The 24,046-nt window shown below is 40.6% G+C and overlaps 1 protein-coding gene across 3 annotated transcripts in view; it reads left to right on the plus strand.

Moving 5' to 3' along the window:
• The window catches only part of flt4 (fms related receptor tyrosine kinase 4), a 76,954-nt gene that overhangs the window by 40,967 nt on the left and 11,941 nt on the right, over positions 1 to 24,046 (plus strand). The window contains exons 6-15 of one of the 3 annotated variants that reach the window (XM_051659034.1): positions 1,651 to 1,793; positions 2,324 to 2,495; positions 2,604 to 2,721; positions 6,887 to 7,062; positions 8,604 to 8,769; positions 13,933 to 14,059; positions 14,793 to 14,901; positions 17,781 to 18,122; positions 18,912 to 19,058; positions 21,781 to 21,912. In XM_051659034.1, coding sequence (XP_051514994.1) covers positions 1,651 to 1,793; positions 2,324 to 2,495; positions 2,604 to 2,721; positions 6,887 to 7,062; positions 8,604 to 8,769; positions 13,933 to 14,059; positions 14,793 to 14,901; positions 17,781 to 18,122; positions 18,912 to 19,058; positions 21,781 to 21,912 — 1,632 coding nt within the window. The remainder of the gene's footprint in view (positions 1 to 1,650; positions 1,794 to 2,323; positions 2,496 to 2,603; positions 2,722 to 6,886; positions 7,063 to 8,603; positions 8,770 to 13,932; positions 14,060 to 14,792; positions 14,902 to 17,780; positions 18,123 to 18,911; positions 19,059 to 21,780; positions 21,913 to 24,046) is intronic. The other 2 variants (XM_051659035.1, XM_051659036.1) reach the window with 2 other exon arrangements.

A 24,046-nucleotide genomic window follows, 5' to 3' on the forward strand; every position in this document is an offset into this window, starting at 1 on the left:
CTAATCACCCTGAACACCCTAGCAACCATGTAGCATCTTGCTAGAAACCACTCAGAATACCTTAGCAACTGTATAGCAACAACTTAACAACCACCAGAAAATCCAATCAACTCCACAGCAACTTGAAAAAAACCCCACTCAGAATAGCTTAGCAACTGTACAGCAACAATCTAGCAACCACCAGAACACTGTAGCAACTAAATAGTAACTTGATAAAAACACTCAGAATACCTTAGCAACTGTATAGCAACAATCTAGCAACCACCAGAACACCCTAGCAACTGCACAGCAACTTGCTAAAAACTACTCAGTACACCTTAGCAACTGTATACTGTAGCAACAACCTAACAATCAGAACAACATATTAACTACTTAGTACTACTGTATAGCAACAATCTAGCAACCACCAGAACACTGTAGCAACTAAATAGTAACTTGCTAAAAACACTCAGAATATCTTAGCAACTGTATAGCAACAATCTAGCAACCACCAGAACACCCTAGCAACTGCACAGCAACTTGATAAAACCACTCAGAATACCTTAGCAACTGTATAGCAACAATCTAGCAACCACCAGAACACCCTAGCAACTGCATAGCAACTGGCTAAAACTACTCAGAACACCTTAGCAACTGTATACTGTAGCAACAACCTAACAAGTAGAACACCATATTAACTGCTGAGCAGCTTGCTAGAAACCACTCAGAATACCTTGTCAACTGTATAGCAACAACCTAGCAACCACCCAGAATACCCTAGCAACCGCAGAGCAACCTGCTAAAAGCCACTGAGCACATTTTATCCACCACATAGCAACATCCTTGTTATCACTCTGAACTCCATAGTAACTTGCAAGAAACCACTCAGAATACCTTAGCTACTTTATAGCAACAACTTAGCAACCACCAGACAACCCAAGCAACTCCATAGCAATTTGATAAAAATCACTCAGAATAGCTTAGCAACTGCATGGCAACAATCTAGCAACCACCAGAACACCCTAGCAACTGCAAAGCAACTTGATAAATACCACTCAGAATAGCTTAGCAACTGTATGCTGTAGCAACAACCTAACAACCAGAACACCATATTAACTACTTAGCAACTTGCTAAAACCACTCAGAATACCTTAGCATCTGTATAGCAACAAACTTGCAACCACAAGAACACCCTAGCAACTGCACAGCAACTTGCTAAAATCCACTCACGCAACTTGCTAGAAACCACTCAGAATACTTTAGAAATTGTACAGCAACAACCTAGCAACCACCCAGAACACCTTAGCAACTGCATAGCAACTTGCTAAAAACCACTGTGCACATTTTAGCCACCACATAGCAACATTTTTTTAATCTGCCTGAACATCCTAGCAACCATGTAGCATCTTGCTAGAAACCACTCAGAATACCTTAGCAACTGCATAGCAATACTCTGGCAACCACCCACAACACCGTAGCATCATTGTGGCGACTTTTGTACGGGCAAGCACCACTCACGTTTTGTTTTTTTCTTCAGAAAACATCTAGTTGGAATATGTGTCCCCAAAAATGATCTTCTAACACTTCCGAAAATAACAGAATGCTACGTACACTGTGTCCATGGCTTAAAAAGTGCTGACACTCACCATCCATGTTTGCAACACCCAACAGGATTTAAGTTTTATGAGCTCAAGCTGTTTCCTGAAGACTCGCCCGTGGAACTTATGCAGGGGGAGATACTGGTGCTCAACTGCACTGCGCTGGTGGAGTTCAACACTGGTGTGGAATTCAAGTGGGACTATCCGGGCCAAAAGGTAATTACCAGGCCAGACTGCATACTGTGGTTAACTGCATAATGAACTCTTTCAGCTTGAACTGCAAGAGAGAGCACAATCTGTCTAATGCAGGATAAATGATCTTCATCTTATTAACTGATGGTGTAGAAAAGAAGGTATTGACCTGTGAATAAATGGCCAGTGGCTTTAGTGTGACTGCATTATGAAGTAATAAATCTGTGTTAACATATGCAAACCGTCAGATTAATTATTCTCCTACACTCCTGGGCTTGTCAGATCTATGACCACTCATAAATCTATCCAATCATAATTTTTGCTCTCCATAGTCCAGTATTTAATTTTTACATCAGCTTTGATCCCGGCCTCTCTTATATTTTGCCGCCCAAGTCTTGCTAGGCTATCCTGTTGTGTGCAATTCTATGACTAACAAATTTAGTTTGATAACAAAAAGTTTTTGGGTGAATCTCAAGAAAACATGTCTGGATATGCTAATGTGTAATATTTAAATTGATAGAGTGATAGACTGCTTTTTTGCGCTGTGCGGAAAGGTCAACAGGGTGGCGAGTTTACAACCCGTGCGGAACATCCTGGATAAAGCCACGGAAGTTTCCAGCATTCTGACCATCCGAGACGTTCACGTGAAAGACAGCGGCTTTTACACCTGCTTTGCTGGCAGCATGGAAATAAAACGAGAGCTGACTACTTTAGTCATAGTTCACGGTAGGTGCGAAATACAAATGCCTCTATACAAATAGATACCTAAATATATTTTAATAGTTATAATAGTTGTGGCTATATATTAACAGGTCTTTTTATTTTATTTTACAGAGAAACCTTTCATTAGTTTGGACTACAGGAATGGATCAGTTATAGAGGCTAAAGATGGACAAAAATCTGTCCGGCTGTCTTTGAAAGTGTCTGCATACCCCTTACCAGAAACACAATGGTAAGTCAAATTAAAATGTCTAAGTTTCTCAGGAATACATAAGGGAGGGTCTCATGAAATATGTCAAGTCCTATATGGTCATTATGATAAAGTCATTATAATATGATTACTACTGGAACATGAAAAATACTGTAATATTTAAATTCTAAAGGATCAGTAGATCACAGTAGTGCTCCCTTGGTACTGCCTTTCATTTTCATTGATTTTAATAATTGATTGATTTCCATAATCAACATTTTATACTTGATTCTGATTGGTCAATTGCTGCATTCTTTATTCAGATATTGTTTTTAAATGAGCACTAAACTGTTTACAGTAACTGATCATTGTCGTAACCGATTTCCCGAATAGCTGTACTAGTTGCATATTTCTCAAATCACTCCATGCCCTCTTTATTCTCACATAATCAAATAATGTAAACTCAAATCAATATTTCATGCCCATTTATTTCTTTATTTGGTAAGTAGCCATTTAATAAGTGGCTCTGCTTTGCGTTGGGGTCCTAATCACCATGTCTGGGTTTATTTAGCAATAATTAGAATCAGAATCAGAATCAGCTTTATTGCCAAGTATGCTTACACATACAAGGAATTTGTCTTGGTGACAGGAGCTTCCAGTGTACAACAATACAAAAACAATACAAAAACAGCAGCAAGACATAGATAATAATAAAAAATAAAAAATAAAACTAATTATACACATATGTACAGACACACACATACATACATACACACATTCACATGGGTAGTGCAAATCTAATACAATCTGCTATGTACAGTGCAAATGTTTTTTGTTTTTTTTTCAGAGGAATGAAATGGCAGAAGAGGTTGGATGTGGTGGATAAATATAAGAAAGACTAAACTGTGCACATAGTTATTGCTCAATGGGGCAATTTAACTGTTCATGAGATGGATAGCCTGAGGGAAAAAACTGTTCCTGTGCCTGACGGTTCTGGTGCTCATAGCTCTGAAGCGTCGGCCAGAAGGCAACAGTTCATAAAGGTAGTGGGCAGGGTGAGTGGGATCCAGAGTGATTTTTCCAGCCTTTTTCCTCACTCTGGAAGTGTATAGCTCTTGAAGGGGGGGCAGGGGGCAACCAATAATCCTCTCAGCAGTCTGAACTGTCCTTTGTAGTCTTCTGATGTCTGATTTCATAGCTGAACCAAACCAGACAGTTATTGAAGTGCAGAGGACAGACTCCTGTGAGATGGTAGTGCCCAGGAACCTGAATAACTCCACTGCTGCCACAGTGCTGTTTAGAATGGTGAGGGGGGTCAGTGTCGGGTGTTTCTCCTAAAGTCCACAATGATCTCCACCGTTTTGAGCGTGTTCAGCTCAAGGTTGTTTTGACTGCACAGGACAGCCAGCTGTTCAACCTCCCTTCTGTATGCAGACTCTTCGTCATCTCGGATGAGGCCGATGACAGTGGTGTCATCTGCAAACTTCAGGAGCTTGGCAGAGGGGTCCTTGGCGATGCAGTCATTGTTGTAGAGGGAGAAGAGTAGTGGGGAGAGCACACATCCCTGGGGGGCACCAGTGCTGATTGTACAAGTGCTAGAAGTGAGTTTCCCCTGTCTCACAAACTGCTGCCTGTCCGTCAGAAAGCTGGTAATCCACTGACAGATAGACATGTGAACAGAGAGTTGGTGTAATTTATTCTGGAGTATAGCTGGGATGATGGTGTTGAAAGCTGAACTGAAGTCCACAAAAAGGATCCTTGCATATGTCCCCGGTCTGTCCAGATGTTGCAGGATATGATGCAATCCCATGTTGACTGCATCATCCACAGACCTGTTTGCTTGATAAGCAAATTGAAGGGGATCTAGAAAGGGTCCAGTGATGTTCTTCAGGTGGGCCAACACCAGTCTCTCAAATGATTTCATAACCACAGACATCAGGGCGACAGGTCTGTAGTCATTAAGACCTGTGATTTTTGGTTTCTTTGGGACAGGAATAATGATTGAGCGTTTGAAGCAGCATAGGACTTCACACTGCTCCAGTGATCTATTGAAGATCTGTGTGAAGATGGGGGCCAGCTGGTTAGCACAGGATCGAAGACACGCTGGTGAGACGCCATCTGGGCCTGAAGCCTTCCTCGTCCTTTGTTTCCGAAAGACGCAGCTCACATCATCTTCACAGATCTTAAGTGCAGGTTGAGTAGCAGGAGGGGGGAGGAGGGGAGTTGCAGGAGGTGTTGGTGTTTGTGTGAAGTGAAGGTCAGAATGGGTGTGGGATGTGAGATTGGGCCTTTCAAATCTGCAGTAGAACACATTCAGGTCGTCAGCCAGTTGTTGGTTCCCTACAGGGTTGGGAGTAGGAGTCCTGTAATTTGTGAGTTGTTTCATGTCACTCCACACTGATGCAGGGTCGTTAGCTGAAAACTTTTCCAGCTTCTCAGAGTATCTTCTTTTAGCCACTCTGATTTCCCTGTTGAGTGTTTTCCTGGCCTGATTGTACAAGACTTTTTCCCCACCCCTGAAAGCATCCTCTTTGGCCTGACGAAGCTGCCTGAGCTCTGCTGTAAACCACAGTTTGTCATTGTTGAACTATGATGTAACAGTATCTGTGAGCTCGTCCAGGTCTGTGGCTGCAGCCTCAAAAACCCTCCAATCCGTGCAATCGAAGCAGGCTTGTAGTTCCCGCTCTGCTTCATTGGTCCATCTCTTTACAGTCCTTACTACTGGCTTGGTTGATTTTAATTTCTGTCTGTAGGTTGGAAGAAGATGAACCAGACAGTGATCAGATAGTCCCAAAGCTGCTCTAGGAACAGAGCGATATGCATCCTTTATTGTTGTGTAGCAGTGATCCAGTATATTTCTGTCTCTGGTGGGGCATGTAATGTGCTGTTTGTATTTGGGCAGTTCACGTGTGAGGTTTGCTTTGTTAAAATCCCCAAGAATCATAATAACTGAGTCTGGGTATTGTTGTTCCATGTCTGTGATTTGATCAGCCAGCTGTTGCAGCGCTGTGTTCAAACACGTGTTTGACCAGCGCACCGGCTCGTCTCTCTCGCCTGCGTCTCTTGAACTAAAATGTCCAACAAAACATCTGAATATTCGAAAACTGAGAAAAGATTGTCTGTTACATGCTGTCAAATGTTCAGCAGTTCATCTCTGTTAAAACTGACTGGAAAAAGATTACTAAACACAGGACAAACAAACAAAAACAACAAAAGAACTGAGGAGCTCCACACTGAGGCAGCCATCCGCGGTGCCATCATGATGATCTCTAATGAGTGTGTTCCATTCAGAAGTGATCATCCCTATGCCCTATTCCCTTTGAAGTCTTTATCATCCAATGGAGTGCTGAAAAGAGTAGGGGTCAAAAGTAACGGTCATTTGGAACTCATATTTAAAGTCCTTTTTATTGGAAATTCTGTTTGGAATGAGCTTACAGCATGGCAGTAAGGATTGTTCTCCCTTTGAAGTGCACTCTGAAGGCATTAGAAGGCAGAAGCATCCTCAGTGTTAGATTATTTCAGAATTGCAATCCAGTACTGATTACCAATTACAAGACTAAAGTTGCAATCAGTAACGAAGTGTCTTGGATAATATTTTTTTAGTTAATCTAATCTGATTATGTTTTTAATACTTTTGCATTACCTCTGCTCTAACTCTTGTTTATTTGATATCACATGAATTAAAGTAGAATAATCTACACTATTTTAACAAAGCATTGCTTAATTGCATGTAAGAAAACTAAATTAATCAAAATATGACAGATGATATGATTTTTTTTTTTTTTTTTTGTATGTGTGTTTTACTCTCTGTTTTGGCAGAAAAAGAAGGTGAGGATTATTATTATTTAGAAGAGGGTTATTTTTTTTAAATTATTGTCTTCATGGTTTGAATTTGTTTGTCTAGACTTCCAGAATCAATAATTAGTGAAGGTCATTGGATATGATGTAGAAATTATATTTAACAGCTATACTTTACATCAGCAGTGTTTAGTAACTTGCATTAATCATTCGTCATAAGGAGGCACTGTATACAAATATCAGCAGTAGGCTGATTTACAATGAAATATAAAAAAAAGTATAAAAATGGGAATCCATAAATTATGAACAATTTACTGTGGTTTCCTGATTAATATGTAATCCATAAAAAAGTAATTGTAATCTGACTGTATAGTATCCCTTACTTACTTCGCAATATGTATGTGTGCAGGTATAAGAATGGGAAACTGATCACCAAACGTCCAGAATTCAGCAGGTTTAAAGTCCAGCAACAGGCACTGGAGATCAGAGACGTGTGTAAGCAGGACGCAGGGGAATATATGGTCATTTTGAAAAACACACCTGCTGCCTTGGAGAAAAGACTAAACTTTACTCTCATCGTCAATGGTAACTCTCTCAATATGCAACTTATTACATGTTAAAAAATAAATAAGAATAATTATTTGGTCGATCCATTATTTTATGGAGATTAAGAATCAGGGGGTGAGGGGGCCTGGGTAGCTCAGCAAGTAAAGACACAGCCTACCACACCTAGAGTCGCAAGTTCGAATCCAGGGCAAGCTGAGTGACTCCAGTCAGGCTTCCTAAGCAACCAATTGGCCCGGTTGCCAGGGTGGGTAGAGTCACATTGGGTTAACCTCCTCATAGTCACTATAATGTGGTTCTCACTCTCAGTGGGGCACGTGGTTAGTTGTGCATGGATGCACATCTATAGTTGTATAGATCCATGCATCTTATCAAGTGGCTTGTTGAGCACATTACCACGGAGATGTAGCACATGTGGAGGCATCACACTATTCTCCACGGTAACGCACTTAACAAGCCACATGATAAGATGCACAGATTGACAGTCTAATACACAGAGGCAACTGAGATTCATCCTCCACCACCCGGATTGAGGCAAGTCACCACACCACCACAAGGACTTAGAGCACATTGGGAATTGGGCATTCCAAATTGGGAAGAAAAGGATCAGGGGGTGGTGTAAAGATCTGCACTGGAAACTACAAGATTGCTGCTGTGCTAAAAGTTTATTTTGTAAACTTTTAGCAGTACACTAGCATTTAGATCAGTGGTTCTCAACTTGTAGGTCGCGACCCAAAAATGGGTCGCAGGTCTGATCTGATAGGGTCACTGACAACAGGATAAAGAATACTAAATACAAAAACATTAAAAATAAAATGAAACTAACAATATAATGCATAGTTAGGATAGTAATTAGTAAAATAAATATAGGCTTATCAACTTTTAAAGTCTGTGTCCTGAAGCAAAACCAGTTGAGAACCACTGATATACACTCATCGAGCACTTTATTAGGAACACTGTGGTCCTAATGAAGTGCCCAACATGGTCTTCTGCTGTTGTAGCTCATCCACCTCAAGGTTTGACATGTTGTGCATTGTGAGATACTATTCTGCTCACTACAATTGTACAAAGGGGTTATCTGAGATACCGTAGCCTTTCTGTCAGCTCGAACCAGTCTGGCCATTCTACGTTGACCTCTCTCATCAACAAGCCGTTTTACATCAGCAGAACTGTCAGCGTGAAAATCCCAGGAGATCAGCGGTTACAGAAATACTCAAACCAGTCCATCTGGCACCAACAATCATGCCACGGTCGAAATCACTAAGATCACATTTTTTCCCATTCTGATGGTTGATGTGAATGTTGACTGAGGCTCCTGACCCATATCTGCATGATTTTATGCATTGCACTGCTGCCACACGATTACCTGATTAGATAATCACATGAATAAATAGGTGTACAGGTGTACCTAATAAACTGCTCGGTGAGTGTAGATGGCCTCAAAGCTAACACGTATTGACTAAAAGCCATTTTGATTTGATTTCTTTAAAACCAAATGAAAATCGTGCCTATGGTCCATTAATAGATATTTGTTGTACATTTCTCTTGATTTTCCTGTGCAGTTCCACCTCAGATCCATGAGAAGGAGGCAGCATCGCCTGCTAACCCTTACAGGAAGGGCAGTCGACAGACCCTCACTTGCACCGCCACCGGCACCCCCCCAGCCACCATCAGCTGGCAGTGGAGGCCCTGGAGCCCCTGTGGTCTCAACAGCACCCGCAGAACCCTGTAAGCAACACGTACTAGATCAACACACCACATGTGACAGGTTTTGAGCTGCAGGGAATTCTTTTTCAGTTGAATTGTGTTGAAAACATCTGTCTGTCAAGACTGAATGTCAATGGGTTTAGGAGTTACTCCAAATATCTTAAAGTCTCTGAATAAGCACAAAACATGTCCAGGTCAGATTTTACCACAAACCAAAAGAATGAAAATTAGAAATTATATTTTGCATAGAAAATTAAGCCTCTTGTTAGGACAATGAAGATTTTTTTGCATTGTGACATTTTCTCCACAATTTCTTATTACCATAGTGTTTTCCATTTTTATAATTAATTCATTTTATTTATCACACATTTGCACATATACAGCAAAATTCTTTTTTTTCACATATCCCAGCTAAACTGGGGTCAGAGTGCATGGTCAGCCATACTACAGCACCCCTGGAGCAGATAGGGTCAAGGGCCTTGCTCAAGGGCCCAACAGTGGCATCTTGGCAGTGCTGGGGCTTGAACCCCTGACCTTCTGATCAGTAACCCAGAGCCTTAACCGCTGAGCTGATTCATTAAATCCTCATTACTATAATACAATATTTTTTTCATTAGAATCAGCATAAATTAAAGACAGTACAACAAATACAACCATGGTGCATTAAATAATTAACAAAATCATATTTTTTGGCATTACAGTTACGAGAGCAAAACATTTTTGCGTTACAGTAATGAGAGATTTTTTGCATTATGGTAATGAAATTAAATTAACATGTCACACTTTGTCATACTTTAAAATTGAAATAATATATGATTTAAAAATACACACACACGTATATATTCTGTATTTTTACATATATATATATATATATATATATATACACAGTATATATGTGTAAAAAATATATTTTGTATATAACATATATATATATATATATATATATATATATATTCACATTACGGTAATGAGAGTGACACTTTTTGCATTAGGTAATGAGAATGAATCAACATGTCACGTGACGTTTTGAATGGTGGCAAAGTCTTTTACTGTTGAATTGTTTAAAACATCTGCCTATCAAGATCAAATAGCATTGGGGTTAAAATGTACTCCAAATATCTAATAGTTTTAGGATATTACTGCACTAAATGGATTCTGCTCCCAGCATCGGTAATGAATCAATGGGAGTATTAGTTGATCTGGCGAAGCTGTCGAAATCACTATTCAGTGTTCAATGTGAGCACTCGCGGTTCATGCTGAGTTCAGAGTGGATAGTCTTTGTCAATTTTGGCGATGTGCCCACAGTCTGTTACTGGATAGAGACACTGTTTTCAGAAGCGTTGTTTATTTTCTCTGCTGTAAGGGCTGAGCGGGCGGTGTGGTGGCAGCGGTTCTTCCGTGTTTGCTGGAGATAAGGCAGCTGGGGAAGGTGGAGAAGTTTGGGGGGCGTTGGTGATATTTATAGTGCTCTGCTCGGGGAGAGCTCGGTGTGAAGGGCCGAGGACTGCGACAAGTGATGTGTCACCTAAATAACAGGATGAACGGAGACAGGGGTATTTAAGCCTCCTTTGGCCCCGAGAGGAAAAGCTAGGCTATGTTCGGAATAGTGTACTATCATACTACATACACATTTAATATAGCATACTAAATACTACTACTATTACTAATGCTGCAGTATTTAGCATGTATACTGCATATAGTATGCAATTTGTTTGTATGCATGAAATACACTGATACAATACAGCATTTTAAACATTTTCTCAGAGTTCATTTATCAGCAGTTATTGTCTCTCAATATCAGGCTGTTTGTTTCATTTTGCAGTTGTAAAATCGTGGAGATATCAGCTCTGTTCTAAAACATTGATTTGCCTAAAATTTAGGACATTATAGTGCATTTCCTGTTCCACGACTGTTCTGTCTTCAAATATACTGTCTTTTGGCGAAATTTAAGGCAGCAAAATATCATTTGAATATTAACCTATTTTTTAACCTAACATTAACCTTACCATCCACAGCAATCCATTTTGCAATTGAATTTGTCAATCCGTCTGAGGTAGACTTATTATAAGGGTTTTCTAAGGATGCATTGATGTACACATGCATCAGACGGATGTCATAAACACAGTTTTTGGATGCTGTGTCAAGTGAAACATTGTTTGAAATGTAGAAAAACACATTTTGAGACCCCTACATTCGGAGTTGTGTTCTGTCCAGCTGTGTTTGAAAGCAAGATTGCATCTGTCAACGTGTGCTGTCTGCTGTCAGTAAGTGTGGTTTGTTGCCATTTTAGAGCTCCTTCAATGTTGCCAGTACAGCGGCAGTTGCGCTTACTGCCGCCTGCTGACTGGGACCTGTAAAAACAAGAAGTTGGTACATTTTAAATTGACAGTCCTAGTTTTCGATTTTCTAACATATTAGTGTGGATTAAATGACCAAAACAATGTGTCTTTGGCCACATCCACACTAACAGCACATCACCCTGCAGGTCTCACCTGGTCACCTACTGAAGCTAATCAGGGTTAAACCTGGATGGGAGACCTCCTGGGGAAAACTATGGTTACTGCTGGAAGAGGTATTAGGAATGCCAGCAGGGAGTGCACACCCTGTGGTCTGTGTGGGTCCTAATTCCCCAATATAGTGAGAGGGACACTATACTGTGAGAAAGGCACCATCTTTTGGATAAGATGTTAAACCGAGGTCCTGACTCTTTGTGGTCATTGTAAATCCCAGGGCACTTCTTGTAAAGGGTGACCAGGCCAAATTTGCCCATTAGCCTTTATCCATTATGGCTTCCTAATAATCCCCTATATACATTGCATTGTTATGTTACAGCCTTATTCCAAAATGGATTAAATTCATTATTTCTACAAACAATACCCCATAATGACAATGTGAAAGAAGTTTGTTTGAAATCTTTGCAAATTTATAAAAAATAAAAAAATAAAAAAATCACATGTACATAAGTATTCACAGCCTTTGCCATGACACTCAAAATTGAGCTCAGGTGCATCCTGTTTCCACTGATCATCCTTGAGATATTTCTACAACTTGATTGGAGTCCACCTGTGGTAAATTCAGTTGATTGGACATGATTTGGAAAGGCACACACCTGTCTATATAAGGTCCCACAGTTAACAGTGCATGTCAGAGCACAAACCAAGCCATGAAGTCCAAGGAATTGTCTGTAGACCTCCGAGACAGGATTGTATCGAGGCACAGATCTGGGGAAGGGTATAAAAAAATGTCTGCAGAATTGAAGGTCCCAATGAGCACAGTGGCCTCCATCATCCGTAAATGGAAGAAGTTTGGAACCACCAGAACTCTTCCTACAGCTGGCCGCCTGGCCAAACTGGGTGATCAGGGGAGAAGGGCCTTAGTCAGGGAGGTGACCAAGAACCCGAAAGTCACTCTGACAGAGCTCCAGCATTTCTCTGTGGAGAGAGGAGAACCTTCCAGAAGAACAACCATCTCTGCAGCACTCCACCAATCAGGCCTGTATGGTAGAGTGGCCAGACAAAAGCCACTCCTCAGTAAAAGGCACATGACAGCCCGCCTGTAGTTTGCCAAAAGGCACCTGAAGGACTCTCAGACCATGAGAAACAAAGATTGAAGGCTTTGGCCTGAATGGCAAGCATCATGTCTGGAGGAAACCAGGCACCACTCATCACCTGGCCAATACCATCCCTACAGTGAAGCATGGTGGTGGCAGCATCATGCTGTGGGGATGTTTTTCAGTGGCAGGAACTGGGAGACTAGTCAGGATCGAGGGAAAGATGAATGCAGCAATGTACAGAGACATCCTTGATGAAAACCTGCTCCAGAGCGCTCTGGACCTCAGACTGGGGCGAAGGTTCATCTTCCAACAGGACAACGACCCTAAGCACACAGCCAAGATAACAAAGGAGTGGCTCCTGGACAACTCTGTGAATGTCCTTGAGTGGCCCAGCCAGAGCCCAGACTTGAACCCAATTGAACATCTCTGGAGAGATGTGAAAATGGCTGTGCACCGACGCTCCCCATTCAACCTGATGGAGCTTGAGAGGTCCTGCAAAGAAGAATGGGAGAAACTGCCCAAAAATAAGTGTGCCAAGCTTGTAGCATCATACTCAAAAAGACTTGAGGCTGTAATTGGTGCCAAAGGTGCTTCAACAAAGTATTGAGCAAAGGCTGTGAATACTTATGTACATGTGATTTTTTTTTTTTTTCCTCCATTTTTTTATTTAATACGTTTGCAAAGATTTCCAACAAACTTCTTTCACGTTGTCATTATGGGGTATTGTTTGTAGAATTTTGAGGAAAATAATGAATTTAATCAATTTTGGAATAAGGCTGTAACATAACAAAATGTGGAAAAAGTGAAGCGCTGTGAATACTTTCCAGATGCACTGTACTATATATGAATTGGCTATATCACTGTACTCTACTTTCCACTAAGACCTAATGTGTGGTGGGTGTTCTGGTGCACTAAAGCTGCTGTCACATCATCCAGGTGGATGCTGCACACTGGTGGTGGTTGAGGAGATTTCCCCAAAACTATGTAAAGCACTTTGAGTGCCTAGAAAAGCGCTATATAAATGTAAGGAATTATTTTAAAAAATATAAAGAATTAATACGTTTTTGGTTTAAAACACATTGGTTTTGCTACGTTGATACCTCTCATCCACACTAAAACTGTATTTTCCCTCCAACGAAAACAGATACTTTCAAATACACTCTCTAGTACCGAAAATAAAAAATTTGAATCGAAAAGTATAAGTGTAGGCATGGCCTTAGCATAATTGTGCTGCCCATTTTTTAAAGAACTGTTGTGTCATTCGTTCCTTTGAAATTATTTAGAGGCTGAAATTTATGTGGCCTTCATTTGTATCCATAGTTATCTCTCATACACAGGAAGTCACATCTAAAAGATCTTCCTGGTATGGGAACTGTCCATGTGAGCATCCTGTATCCTGATATTCGTGCTCTCCCTTGCTTATTCTCTCTCTCTCCCACACACATATACATTAGGGAGTGATGTTCCTACAGTTTCTCATTGATATTTGATCTCACTGAGTTCATAGCCTATATATGCTATGCTAAAAACATTTATCCACATACATTTTGTAGGTCTGACCTCCTACGCAATGTTGGGGGAGCTACTTTGAAACATTAAAGCTACTAGCTTACATTTTTGTATTTTCACAGGGGTCGAAGAGACCAACGAGACAAGATTCACCTCTGTCAAGACTGGATTGATCTGGATCCCGACCACACCATCAATCCTATCGAAAGCTTTGATACTTTGACTGAGATGGTGGACGGAAAAGAAAAGGTTTTATTTCCTGTTTTAATTCTTTGCATTTCCTGAACATTTTCCGTAAATGTCTAAATTAATTTTATATAAGTGCCCCCACCTTGAACTCTTGAGTTTTTATGCAAGCACGACCAGATATCTGAAATCTGACATCCAAGGGCGCAGGGCCAAATGTGTTACAATTTCCACTTTTGAAATATTTAAGCCCATCTTCCAGGCTTTGCTCCCTAGATAAAGAGGGAATAAAACACGTTAACATTGTACGCTCTTCCTGATTTCTGTCACACCTGTGAGGTCATTTCCTGTGTGTGGCTTTGGGAATAGGAGTGGCAGGGGAAAGAGTGTGTAATGTAACATAGAGCTTGACTTTTTGCTGTAATCCAAATGAAACAGTCAATCTTTATTTCACCAAAATGTTTTTGCTTTGGTGTGTTGCTCAACTGGGATCAATGAGTATTAGAGTCCCTCCATGTGGTTGTGTATGAGCGCCTCAGTTGCCCTGAGTACTGGAGTTGGGTCTTGGCAGTAGGAAGTAATCAAATAGTACGTCATGTGCACTCAGTGTTAAAGCTGAATCTCAACACCAAGTGGCCAAGAGAATACTGAAAAACCAGAGATACTGCAGTGCTCTTTTGAGCTGAGTGCAGAAGCCATGTTATGAATCTCACAGTATGCAGATGAATATCTTTTGTATGTTGCATTGTCCAACCCCCCCCCCCTCAAAAAAGTATTGTTTTTGTTGTTTCAACAGACTGTAGGCCGTGTGGTCATTCAGAACGCTAATGTGTCCGCCATGTACAAGTGCTCAGCGGAGAACAAAGTTGGAAAAGATGAACGACTGATCTATTTCTACATAACCAGTGGGTTTCAACAACACTTTTGTGCCTGCAGCAAAACCTGTTTGACTGTGCTTCCTTTGGTATAATTTTACTATAGAAGTGTCACTTTCTAAGCAGTCGGACTTACAACCTGGCAGGCGATAAAATGGGCAAAAAATGCCATGGACTTAAATTGAAAGAGGGACCTGAGCCATATCTAGAGAACAGAATGTCATAGAGACTTATTGTTGGCTCTTTTTTCAGTAAGCTACCACATAGCAATGCCCTAGCAATCACCCAGAACACCTTAGTAACTGCATAGCAACCCACTAAAAATACACAGAACACTGTAGAAACCACAAAGCAACCCCTGGCAACTACCCAGAACACTCTAGCACCTGAATAGAAATGCACTAAAAACCACTTAGAACTCCTCAGTAACTGCATAGCAATATGCACCAAAAACATTCAGAACACATTAAAAAACACTTAAAATAGCTTGGCAACCACATAACAACACCCTCGCAACCACCCAGAACACCTTGGCAACTGCATAGCAACACACTACAAACCACTCAAAACACCCTTAGCAACTGCATAGCAACGCCCTGGAAGCCACCCAGAACACTCTAGTAAGTGCATAGCAACATTCTAGAAATTCAGAACACCTTAGCAACCGCATAACAACACTGGCAACTACCCAGAACACTGTGTTTAGCAACTGCACAGCAACACACTAAATACCACTCAGAACACCTTAGCAACAGCATAACAACACACTAAAAATCACCCAGAACACCTTAGCAAACACATCAACACACAAAAACCACTTGGAACACCTTGGCAACCGCATAACAACACTCTGGCAACCACCCATAACACTGTGTATGGCAACTGCATAGCAACACACTAAATGCCACTCAGAACACCTTAGCAACTGCATAACAGCACACAAAAAAACACTCAGAACACCTTAGCAACTGCATAACAGCACACAAAAATCCACTCAGAACACCTTAGCAACCGCATTACAACAGACTAAAAACCACTTAGAACACCTTGGCAACCGCATAACAACACTCTGGCAACCACACAGAACACTGTGTATAGCAACTGCATAGCAACACACTAAAAACCACTCTGTACTCTTTTGCAACTGGAAAGTAATGCCCTAGCAACCTCCCAGAACAACTTGGCAGCTGCATACATTTCACTAAAAACCATGAAGAACTCCTTAGCTACCACATAATAATACACTCAAAACATCTTGGAAACCGCATAGAAACGCCCTGGAAACCATCCAGAACACCCTAGCAACTGCATAGCAACATTATAGAGACCACTCATAACACCTTAGCAACCACATAACAACACACTGAAAACCACCCAGAACATCTTAGCAACCGCATACCAACACACTAAAAACCACTTCAGAACACATTGTCCCCGTTTCCATGCAGTTTTAAGATGCGTCTCAGGTGATCTGATCACATGTGGTCAGGTGAGACACATTGCTGTTTAATCCTGGTTGTTTAAATGTGTCTCCTGTGACCACTTGTGATCTGATTTGGAGGGGAGGGACTCTGTTCCATGACACATACATCAATCACTATGTCAGTGTGTGTGACTGCATGACATTAAAGCGCAAAAAAGTCAGAAAAGACAAAGAAAGCGCGAGGAAAACAGCGCACTATTTCTCCAAGATGCAGCTGAAATTTAATCTAAGCACAAAAGCAAAATTTTGAGCAGAATTGTTCATTAATTTAGTGGATTGCCTGTATTAACCTGAGCTGCAGATGTTCATGCTCCTCAGAAGTCCCTGCATGTTGATTTCAGACACACTGAAGAAGATCTGTTAAATTCTCGTGTTTGTATTTGTATCCGCTTTTTAAAATCAAGGTTGATTGACAGGTGAGGAGTGGTGCTTCGCTGTTGCCGGGACGCATACAGGACGGATTAGCATTTACACCTCAAATGTGATGCGGTTACATGCATTTTTGACCACATTCATATGTGGTTTTGTGATCCGATCTCAAAACATTTTAGACCTGTATTTAGCGCTGACCGTATGTGATCGGATCACCCGAAACGCATCCTAATACCAGGTGGAAACGGGGTCTTTAGCAACAGCATAGCAACACAATAAAAACCACTCAGAACACCTTAGTAACGGCATAAAAACACACTAAAAACACTTAGAACATTTAGAACATCATGGGAACCGCATAACAACACTCTAGCAACCACCCAGAACACTGTGTATAGCAACTGCATAGCAACACACTAAAAACCATTTAGAACACTGTAACAACCACATAGCAACACACTAAAACACTTCAGAACACTTTAGCAACCGCATAGCAACACACTGAAAAAACACTCAGAAAACTTTAGCATCTTCATAACAACAAACTAAAAACTACTTAGAACACCATGGCAACTGCATAACAACACTCTGGCAACCACTAAGAACACTGTGTATAGCAACTGCATTGCAACACACTAAAAACTACTTTAAAACTCTTTGCAACTGCATAGGTACTATACAACACTGCAGTTGCTAAACACAGTGTTCTTGGTGGTTGCCAGAGTGTTGTTATGCAGTTGCCATGGTGTTCTAAGTAGTTTTTAGTTTGTTGTTATGCAGATGCTAAAGTGTTCTGAGCAACCACCAAGAACACTCTAGCAACTGCATAGCAATGCACTGAAACCACTTAGAACACCTTGGCAGCCACATAGCAATGCCATGGCAACCAGTCAAAACACATAGTAAGTGAACAGCAACACACTAAAAACTACTCCTCAGCACATCGCAACGTGCAGCTTCTTGCAAATGTAAATATCTACTGTAGTTTCTTACAACATTCCTGTCTCTGACTATCCAAATGTCTGCCACGATTCTCTGTGCATCCCTTTCCTAGCTATTCCAGAAGGCTTTGGAATTGAGATGGAGCCTTCGGAAGAACCACTGGAACAGGATCTGGTGCGGCTGAAGTGTAACGCAGATAATTACACCTATGAAAACCTGCAGTGGTATCGTCTGGACCCGCACGTAGTTCCTCCAGAACTGGACTGCAAGAGTCTGCATCAGTACACAGAGACACTCAGGGGAAAGCTCTCGTTCCAGACCTCTAGTAACAACTGGGTCCTGGAGCTCACCATACCCAACATCCAGCTACAGGACGAGGGGAACTACGTGTGTGAGGTGCAGAACCGCCACAGTGGGGAAAAACACTGCCACCGCAAGTACATCCCGGTCAAAGGTGAGTGTCATAGATTGGCAATTTACTATCATTTGAATAGGTTGTGCTAATATCTACAGCTACCATTAAGATTGTGTAGACAGACTCCTCCCCAAAAAACAAGTTCCAAAACCTAGTGAGTTGCCTCGCTGTCTACATCCTACATTAACACAGCTGTTCCGTGTTGTTCCAAATCTGCATGACACAAAAGGAGATATTAGCAGAATGTTAGCTTCAATTATGATTTTCTATTACCATAGAAATTTTCCTTTAATATTACTATGGTTTTACTATGAATATCAAGGTTCATATATATGGTTACTGTAGTAAAACTATGGTAAATTTATTGCAAAGGCACGCAAAGCTTATTGTGAGGGAACACAAAACTATTGCGAGGGATCGCAAAACTTATTGTGAGGGCATGCAAAATTAGTTCCCTGTCATCTAAGGGACTCCGTAACTTTCAGATGTACTTGACCTCAAAATTTTGTCCACAAAGCATATATTAAAATGTATGGAAAAACTGACATTTGTGCATCTTTTGTTCATCAGTTTGTAAATATAGCATATGCATCATGTTTACCAATATTTTGATGTAGGTTAAGTTTATATTACCTTTCCCTCCCCTGAGTCAACATGTGGGGAAATGGAAAACTCACTCAAAAATAACTGAAATCCGATAACAAGCATATGCCAATAATCACAAAATGGGCAAATACTGGCCTATTAATCTGCCTGAACTATATATCTATCTACCACTAAAAATTATTTTTCTATTAAGTCCTATCCAAAACCTTCTCTCTGTCCCAGCACTGGAGGCACCTCGATACCGTCACAACCCCACCAATCAGACTGTGAATGTGAGCGAGTCACTGCATATGAAGTGTGATGTGGAGGGCACACCATCTCCCCAGCTGTCCTGGTTTAAAGACAACCAACCTCTCCACCAGATATCAGGTTGGTCGGCCATGTCTGTCTATTAGAACAGTTTTTAGTGGTGTTTGCTAAGTATGTCTATTACTATTGTTCAGACATTGGGATTGAACAAACCCCTAACCTTACAGTATTCAACTTTGGCATGCAACTCATCCCACAGCATTTGTGCCACGGACATTTATGATACCTCAAATCACGCGTCAGTGTAAACCTCACTCTCCTGGCCTCAAGAGGCGCACTAGCGACTGACACTAGAGGCTGTAGCCTCCTCGTTAGCACGCCTGCCTCCCATGCCAGCTGACACCGGTTCCAATCCCGCTCGAAGCGGATCGAGCAGGACCGGTTACACCTGACAGATGATAAAACGGATCAAAAAATGCCATAGACTTCCATTGAAGGAGGGACCGAGCCATATCCAAAGAGCAGAATGTCTTAGAGACTTTAGGTCTGTTAGCAACCACCCTGAACACCCTAGCAACCACCCAGATATCTTAGCATCTTGACGGTTGGTTTTGCACAGTCAAGCACCATTCGCATTGCCTCCAGAAAATGTAAAAATGTAGTTTAATTTGAATGAACCCTCACTGAGGAATTACTATATTTCATAGTGTGCAGATTGTATGTTTGACGGGACACTGTATGTGAAATAAAGAATAGGTATAGATGTTATAGGTAGCCTAATCTTCTTTTACATTTATACTGTTTTTTCTTCTTTTTCATCCCATAATTTCTTCCCTTTTTCTGCATGTTGTTCAGCAACCCATCCCTGCTTCAAAATAACACAAATATACTAGTCTAGAAGTAATCTCATTACAGATTACATTACAACACAGCAATCCTATCCAACCAACCAAGCAGGCATACTCATGCATGCACACATACTCTTTGTCACAAACAAATTGAATTCCAGGATTGAAATTAGCACATACCATTCATGCTGACAGACTCATTGTGCATTCAGAAGGGTTCATGAGATCCATTAACCAGTCTGAATGAAACTTAGGCAGGCCACTGGATTATTGTTACATTGCATATAGCAAGAACAAAACTACACACATCTTGGGGAATGTATGTGGGTTGATAGTGGGTTGTAAGTGAATTTACATGCAGTGCATTTACAGTGATTTATGTGTGTGTGTTTGGGTCAGGCTTTGCCGACATTGTGGCTACCAAATGTCCCACACATGGATAGTACAACCTGAAATCTCAGACACTGCAGGGAGCAGCCAACAGTCCTCACGAGGAACACGGCTAAATAAACAAACTAAATAATGTCTTAAAGGAATGTTCCAGTTTCAATACAAGTTAAACTCAATTAAAAGCATGGTGAATACCACAAAAAAACAATTGCGACTTGTTCCTCCTTTATTTAAAAAAGCAAAACTCATTGTTACGGTGAGGCACTTACAATGGAAGTGAATGGGGGCCAGTCTGTAAATGCTCCAATACACACTGTTTCAAAAGTTTAGCCACAATTCGTAAACATTATACCTGTTAACATGATTTTAGTGGGATAAAATCACTTACTAACCTTTTCTGACTAAAGTTATATCCAATATTATAACTTTGTAGTCATGACAACAAAAGCCTGTAAGGCTGGTATTAGATATAACTTTACACAGATAAGGTTAGTAAATGATTTAATCACACTAAAATCATGTTTACATCTTGTGGCTATACTTTAGAAATCTGAATGTTAATTGACCCTTCGCTAAGCTCCGCCCCCATAAGTTACGGTCGCTCGCTCTGACAAGCTCTGCAGAACTCCCCATAGGAATGAATGGGCGATTGCCGTGAACGGCGCAGTTTTTGGCTAAATTTTCTCATAAATGGAATGGATAATATTCTTAAGTGGGCTGGAATGAAGAGTGACATTGTTATGCATATTTATCTGACATTTTTTGTAGAAGAAATGGTTAAATTACACAGTAATTTGATTGAAATCTGTGGAGACTGTGAATCAGAATAAAAGCAAACGATTAGAGAAAAGTGTCATTTGATAGCGATTACAAACCTTATTACATTAGTGCAAGTGAAAAGAACTGCTTATAACGTCTCATAGGACACACTCGATGCTGTAAACTCTTTATTTGCCATCTCCTATACTATGATATAAATCAATAAGTAAATACATTTTGTGAAAAATTTGGATAAAACCCCACTTAAAACTATTCAAACACACATTCCTCCTGTAGGCTCTCACTGGAAAATAGCAAACGTGTGTCAGTTATGGCAGCCCGGCAACAGTTGCTAAGACAGGCTTGGTCAGAAGGCCTGACTTAGCGAACGGTCAATTTGAATGTTTATGGACTAGCCCCATTCACTTTAATTATAAGTGCCTGCTTTTAAAAAAAGCAGCTGCTTTAAAAAAAAAAAAAAAAAAAACAAGGGGCGAGTTGGACATTTTTTCATGGAAAACAAAATTGTCACAAATGCTGTTGATAGAGTTTATACCCCGAATATTCATTTAAAGTGGTAGTTCACCCAAAAATGTCATTATTAACACACATTTATGTCATTCCAAACCCACATGACTTTCTTTCTTCAGTGGAACACATAAGGAGATGTTTAGCAGAATGTTAGGGACTGACATCTTCAATCACCATTAACTTTCATTGTGTAAACCAGTTAACAAAAAACAGACTTTAGTAAGTGCCATATAAGTAGAGGAAGTCAATATAAAGCCACAGCTGGCTGGCCGAGCACATTTCTGTGTGATTGACAGTTTTGTGGGTGTGTCCAGGGATCCTGCTGCAGGACTCCAATCGGACGCTCAGCATTCAGCGCGTGCGAGAGGAAGACGCAGGTCTGTACACGTGCACTGCCTGCAACCAGAGGGGCTGTGTTCAATCCTCTGCAACAGTGTCAGTCATCGGTGAGCACCTGTTTTTTGTGATAGGAGGCGCTGTAGTATACAGTTCACTGTCATTGTGTTAGAAATGAACTTTGTCCTTCAGATAAGAGTTATTTAGTAAGCACACACACACTCACACAGATACTCACACTACTTACTTTCTTACCTTCATGCTTTACCTCTTCTTTACCATTTAAATATGTATTTTAAAATATCTTGAAAGCAGTAGTGTAGATATGTAGTTGAATAGGCAACTGAAATACAGTTGAAGTCAGAAGTTTACATACACTTAGATTGAAGCCATTAAAACTCATTCTTTAACCACACCACCACTTCACAGATTAAAACTATAGTTTTGGCAAGTTGTTTAGGACATCTACTTTGTGCATGACACAAGTAATTTTTCCAAAAATTGTTTACAGAGAAATTGTTTCACTTTTAGTTTGACTATGTCACAATTCCAGTGGGTCAGAAGTTTACATACACTAAGTTAACTGTGCCTTTAAGCAGCTTGGAAAATTCCAGAAAATGATTTCAAGCCTTTAGACAATTAGTTTCTGATGGGAGGTGTACTGAATTGGTGGTGTACCTATGGATGTATTTTAAGGCCTACCTTCAAACTCAGTGCCTTTTTGCTTGACATCATGGGAAAATCAAAAGAAATCAGCCAAGACCTCAGAAAAAAAGTTGTGGACCTCCACATGTCTGGTTCATCCTTGGGAGCAATTTCCAAATGCCTGAAGGTACCACGTTCATCTATACAAACAATAGTATGCAAGTGTAAACACCATGGGACCACGCAGCCATCATACTGCTCAGGGACACATTCTGTCTCCTAGAGATAAATGTAGTTTGGTGAGAAAAGTGCAAATCAATCCCAGAACAACAGCAAAGGACCTTGTGAAGATGCTGGAGGAAACAGGTAGACAAGTATCTATATCCACAGTAAAACGAGTCCTATATAGATATAACCTGAAAGGCTGCTCAGCAAGGAAGAAACCAATGCTCCAAAACTGCCATAACAAAGCCAGACTACAGTTTGCAAGAGCATATGGGGACAAAGATCTTCCTTTTTGGAGAAATATCCTCTGGTCTGATGAAACAAAAATGGAACTTTTTGGCCATAATGACCATCGTTATGTTTGGAGGAAAAAGGGTGAGGCTTGCAAGCTGAAGAACACCATCCCAATCGTGAAGCATGGGGGTGGCAGCATCATGTTTTGGGGGTGCTTTGCTGCAGGAGGGACTGGTGCACTTCACAAAATAGATGGCATCATGAGGAAGGAAAATTATGTTGATATACTGAAGCAAAATCTCAAGACATCAGCCATGAAGTTAAAGCTCAGTCGCAAATGGGTCTTCCAAATGGACAGTGACCCCAAGCATACCTCCAAAGTTGTGGCAGAATGGCTTAAGGACAACAAAGTCAAGGTATTGGAGTGGCCATCACAAAGCCCTGACCTCAATCTGATAGAAAATGTGTGGGCAGAACTGAAAAAGCATGTGCGAGCAAGGAGGCTTACAAACCTGACTCAGTTACACCAGTTCTGTCTGGAGGAATGGGCCAAAATTCCAACGATTTATTGTGAAAAGCTTATGGAAGGCTTCTCAAAACATTTGATCCAATTTAAAGGCAATGCTACCAAATACTAACAAAGTGTGTGTAAACTTCTGACCCACTAGGAATGTGATGAAAGAATTAAAAGCTGAAATAAATAATTCTCTCTACTATTATTCTGACATTTCACATTCTTAAAATAAAGTAGTGATCCTAACTGACCTAAAACAGGAAATGTTTTCTACGATTAAATGTCAGGAATTGTGAAAAACTGAGTTTAAATGTATTTGGCTAAGGTGTATGTAAACTTCTGACTTCAACTGTATGTAATGATTGTAAAAATAATTTTAGGGCAATTTAAAGATGAAGTGTGTAAATTCTGTGCCACTAGCTGCACCAAACGAAATGTAAGAAATAATTATTGTTTACTTACTGCCTCGTGTGCCTCTCCCCTGTCTGTCATGTCCAGACAACCTTTAAATTGCCTTAAAAAAGCTTTGATGTTGAGTATGCAGAAAGATTGTGTTTTGTACATACTGTATATGCTAGTAAGCTTGCTTTAATACATTCTCATAATAACACACAGTATTTTTTCTG

Source organism: Myxocyprinus asiaticus, chromosome 27, assembly GCF_019703515.2.
Source record: "Myxocyprinus asiaticus isolate MX2 ecotype Aquarium Trade chromosome 27, UBuf_Myxa_2, whole genome shotgun sequence".
NCBI lineage: Eukaryota > Metazoa > Chordata > Actinopteri > Cypriniformes > Catostomidae > Myxocyprinus > Myxocyprinus asiaticus.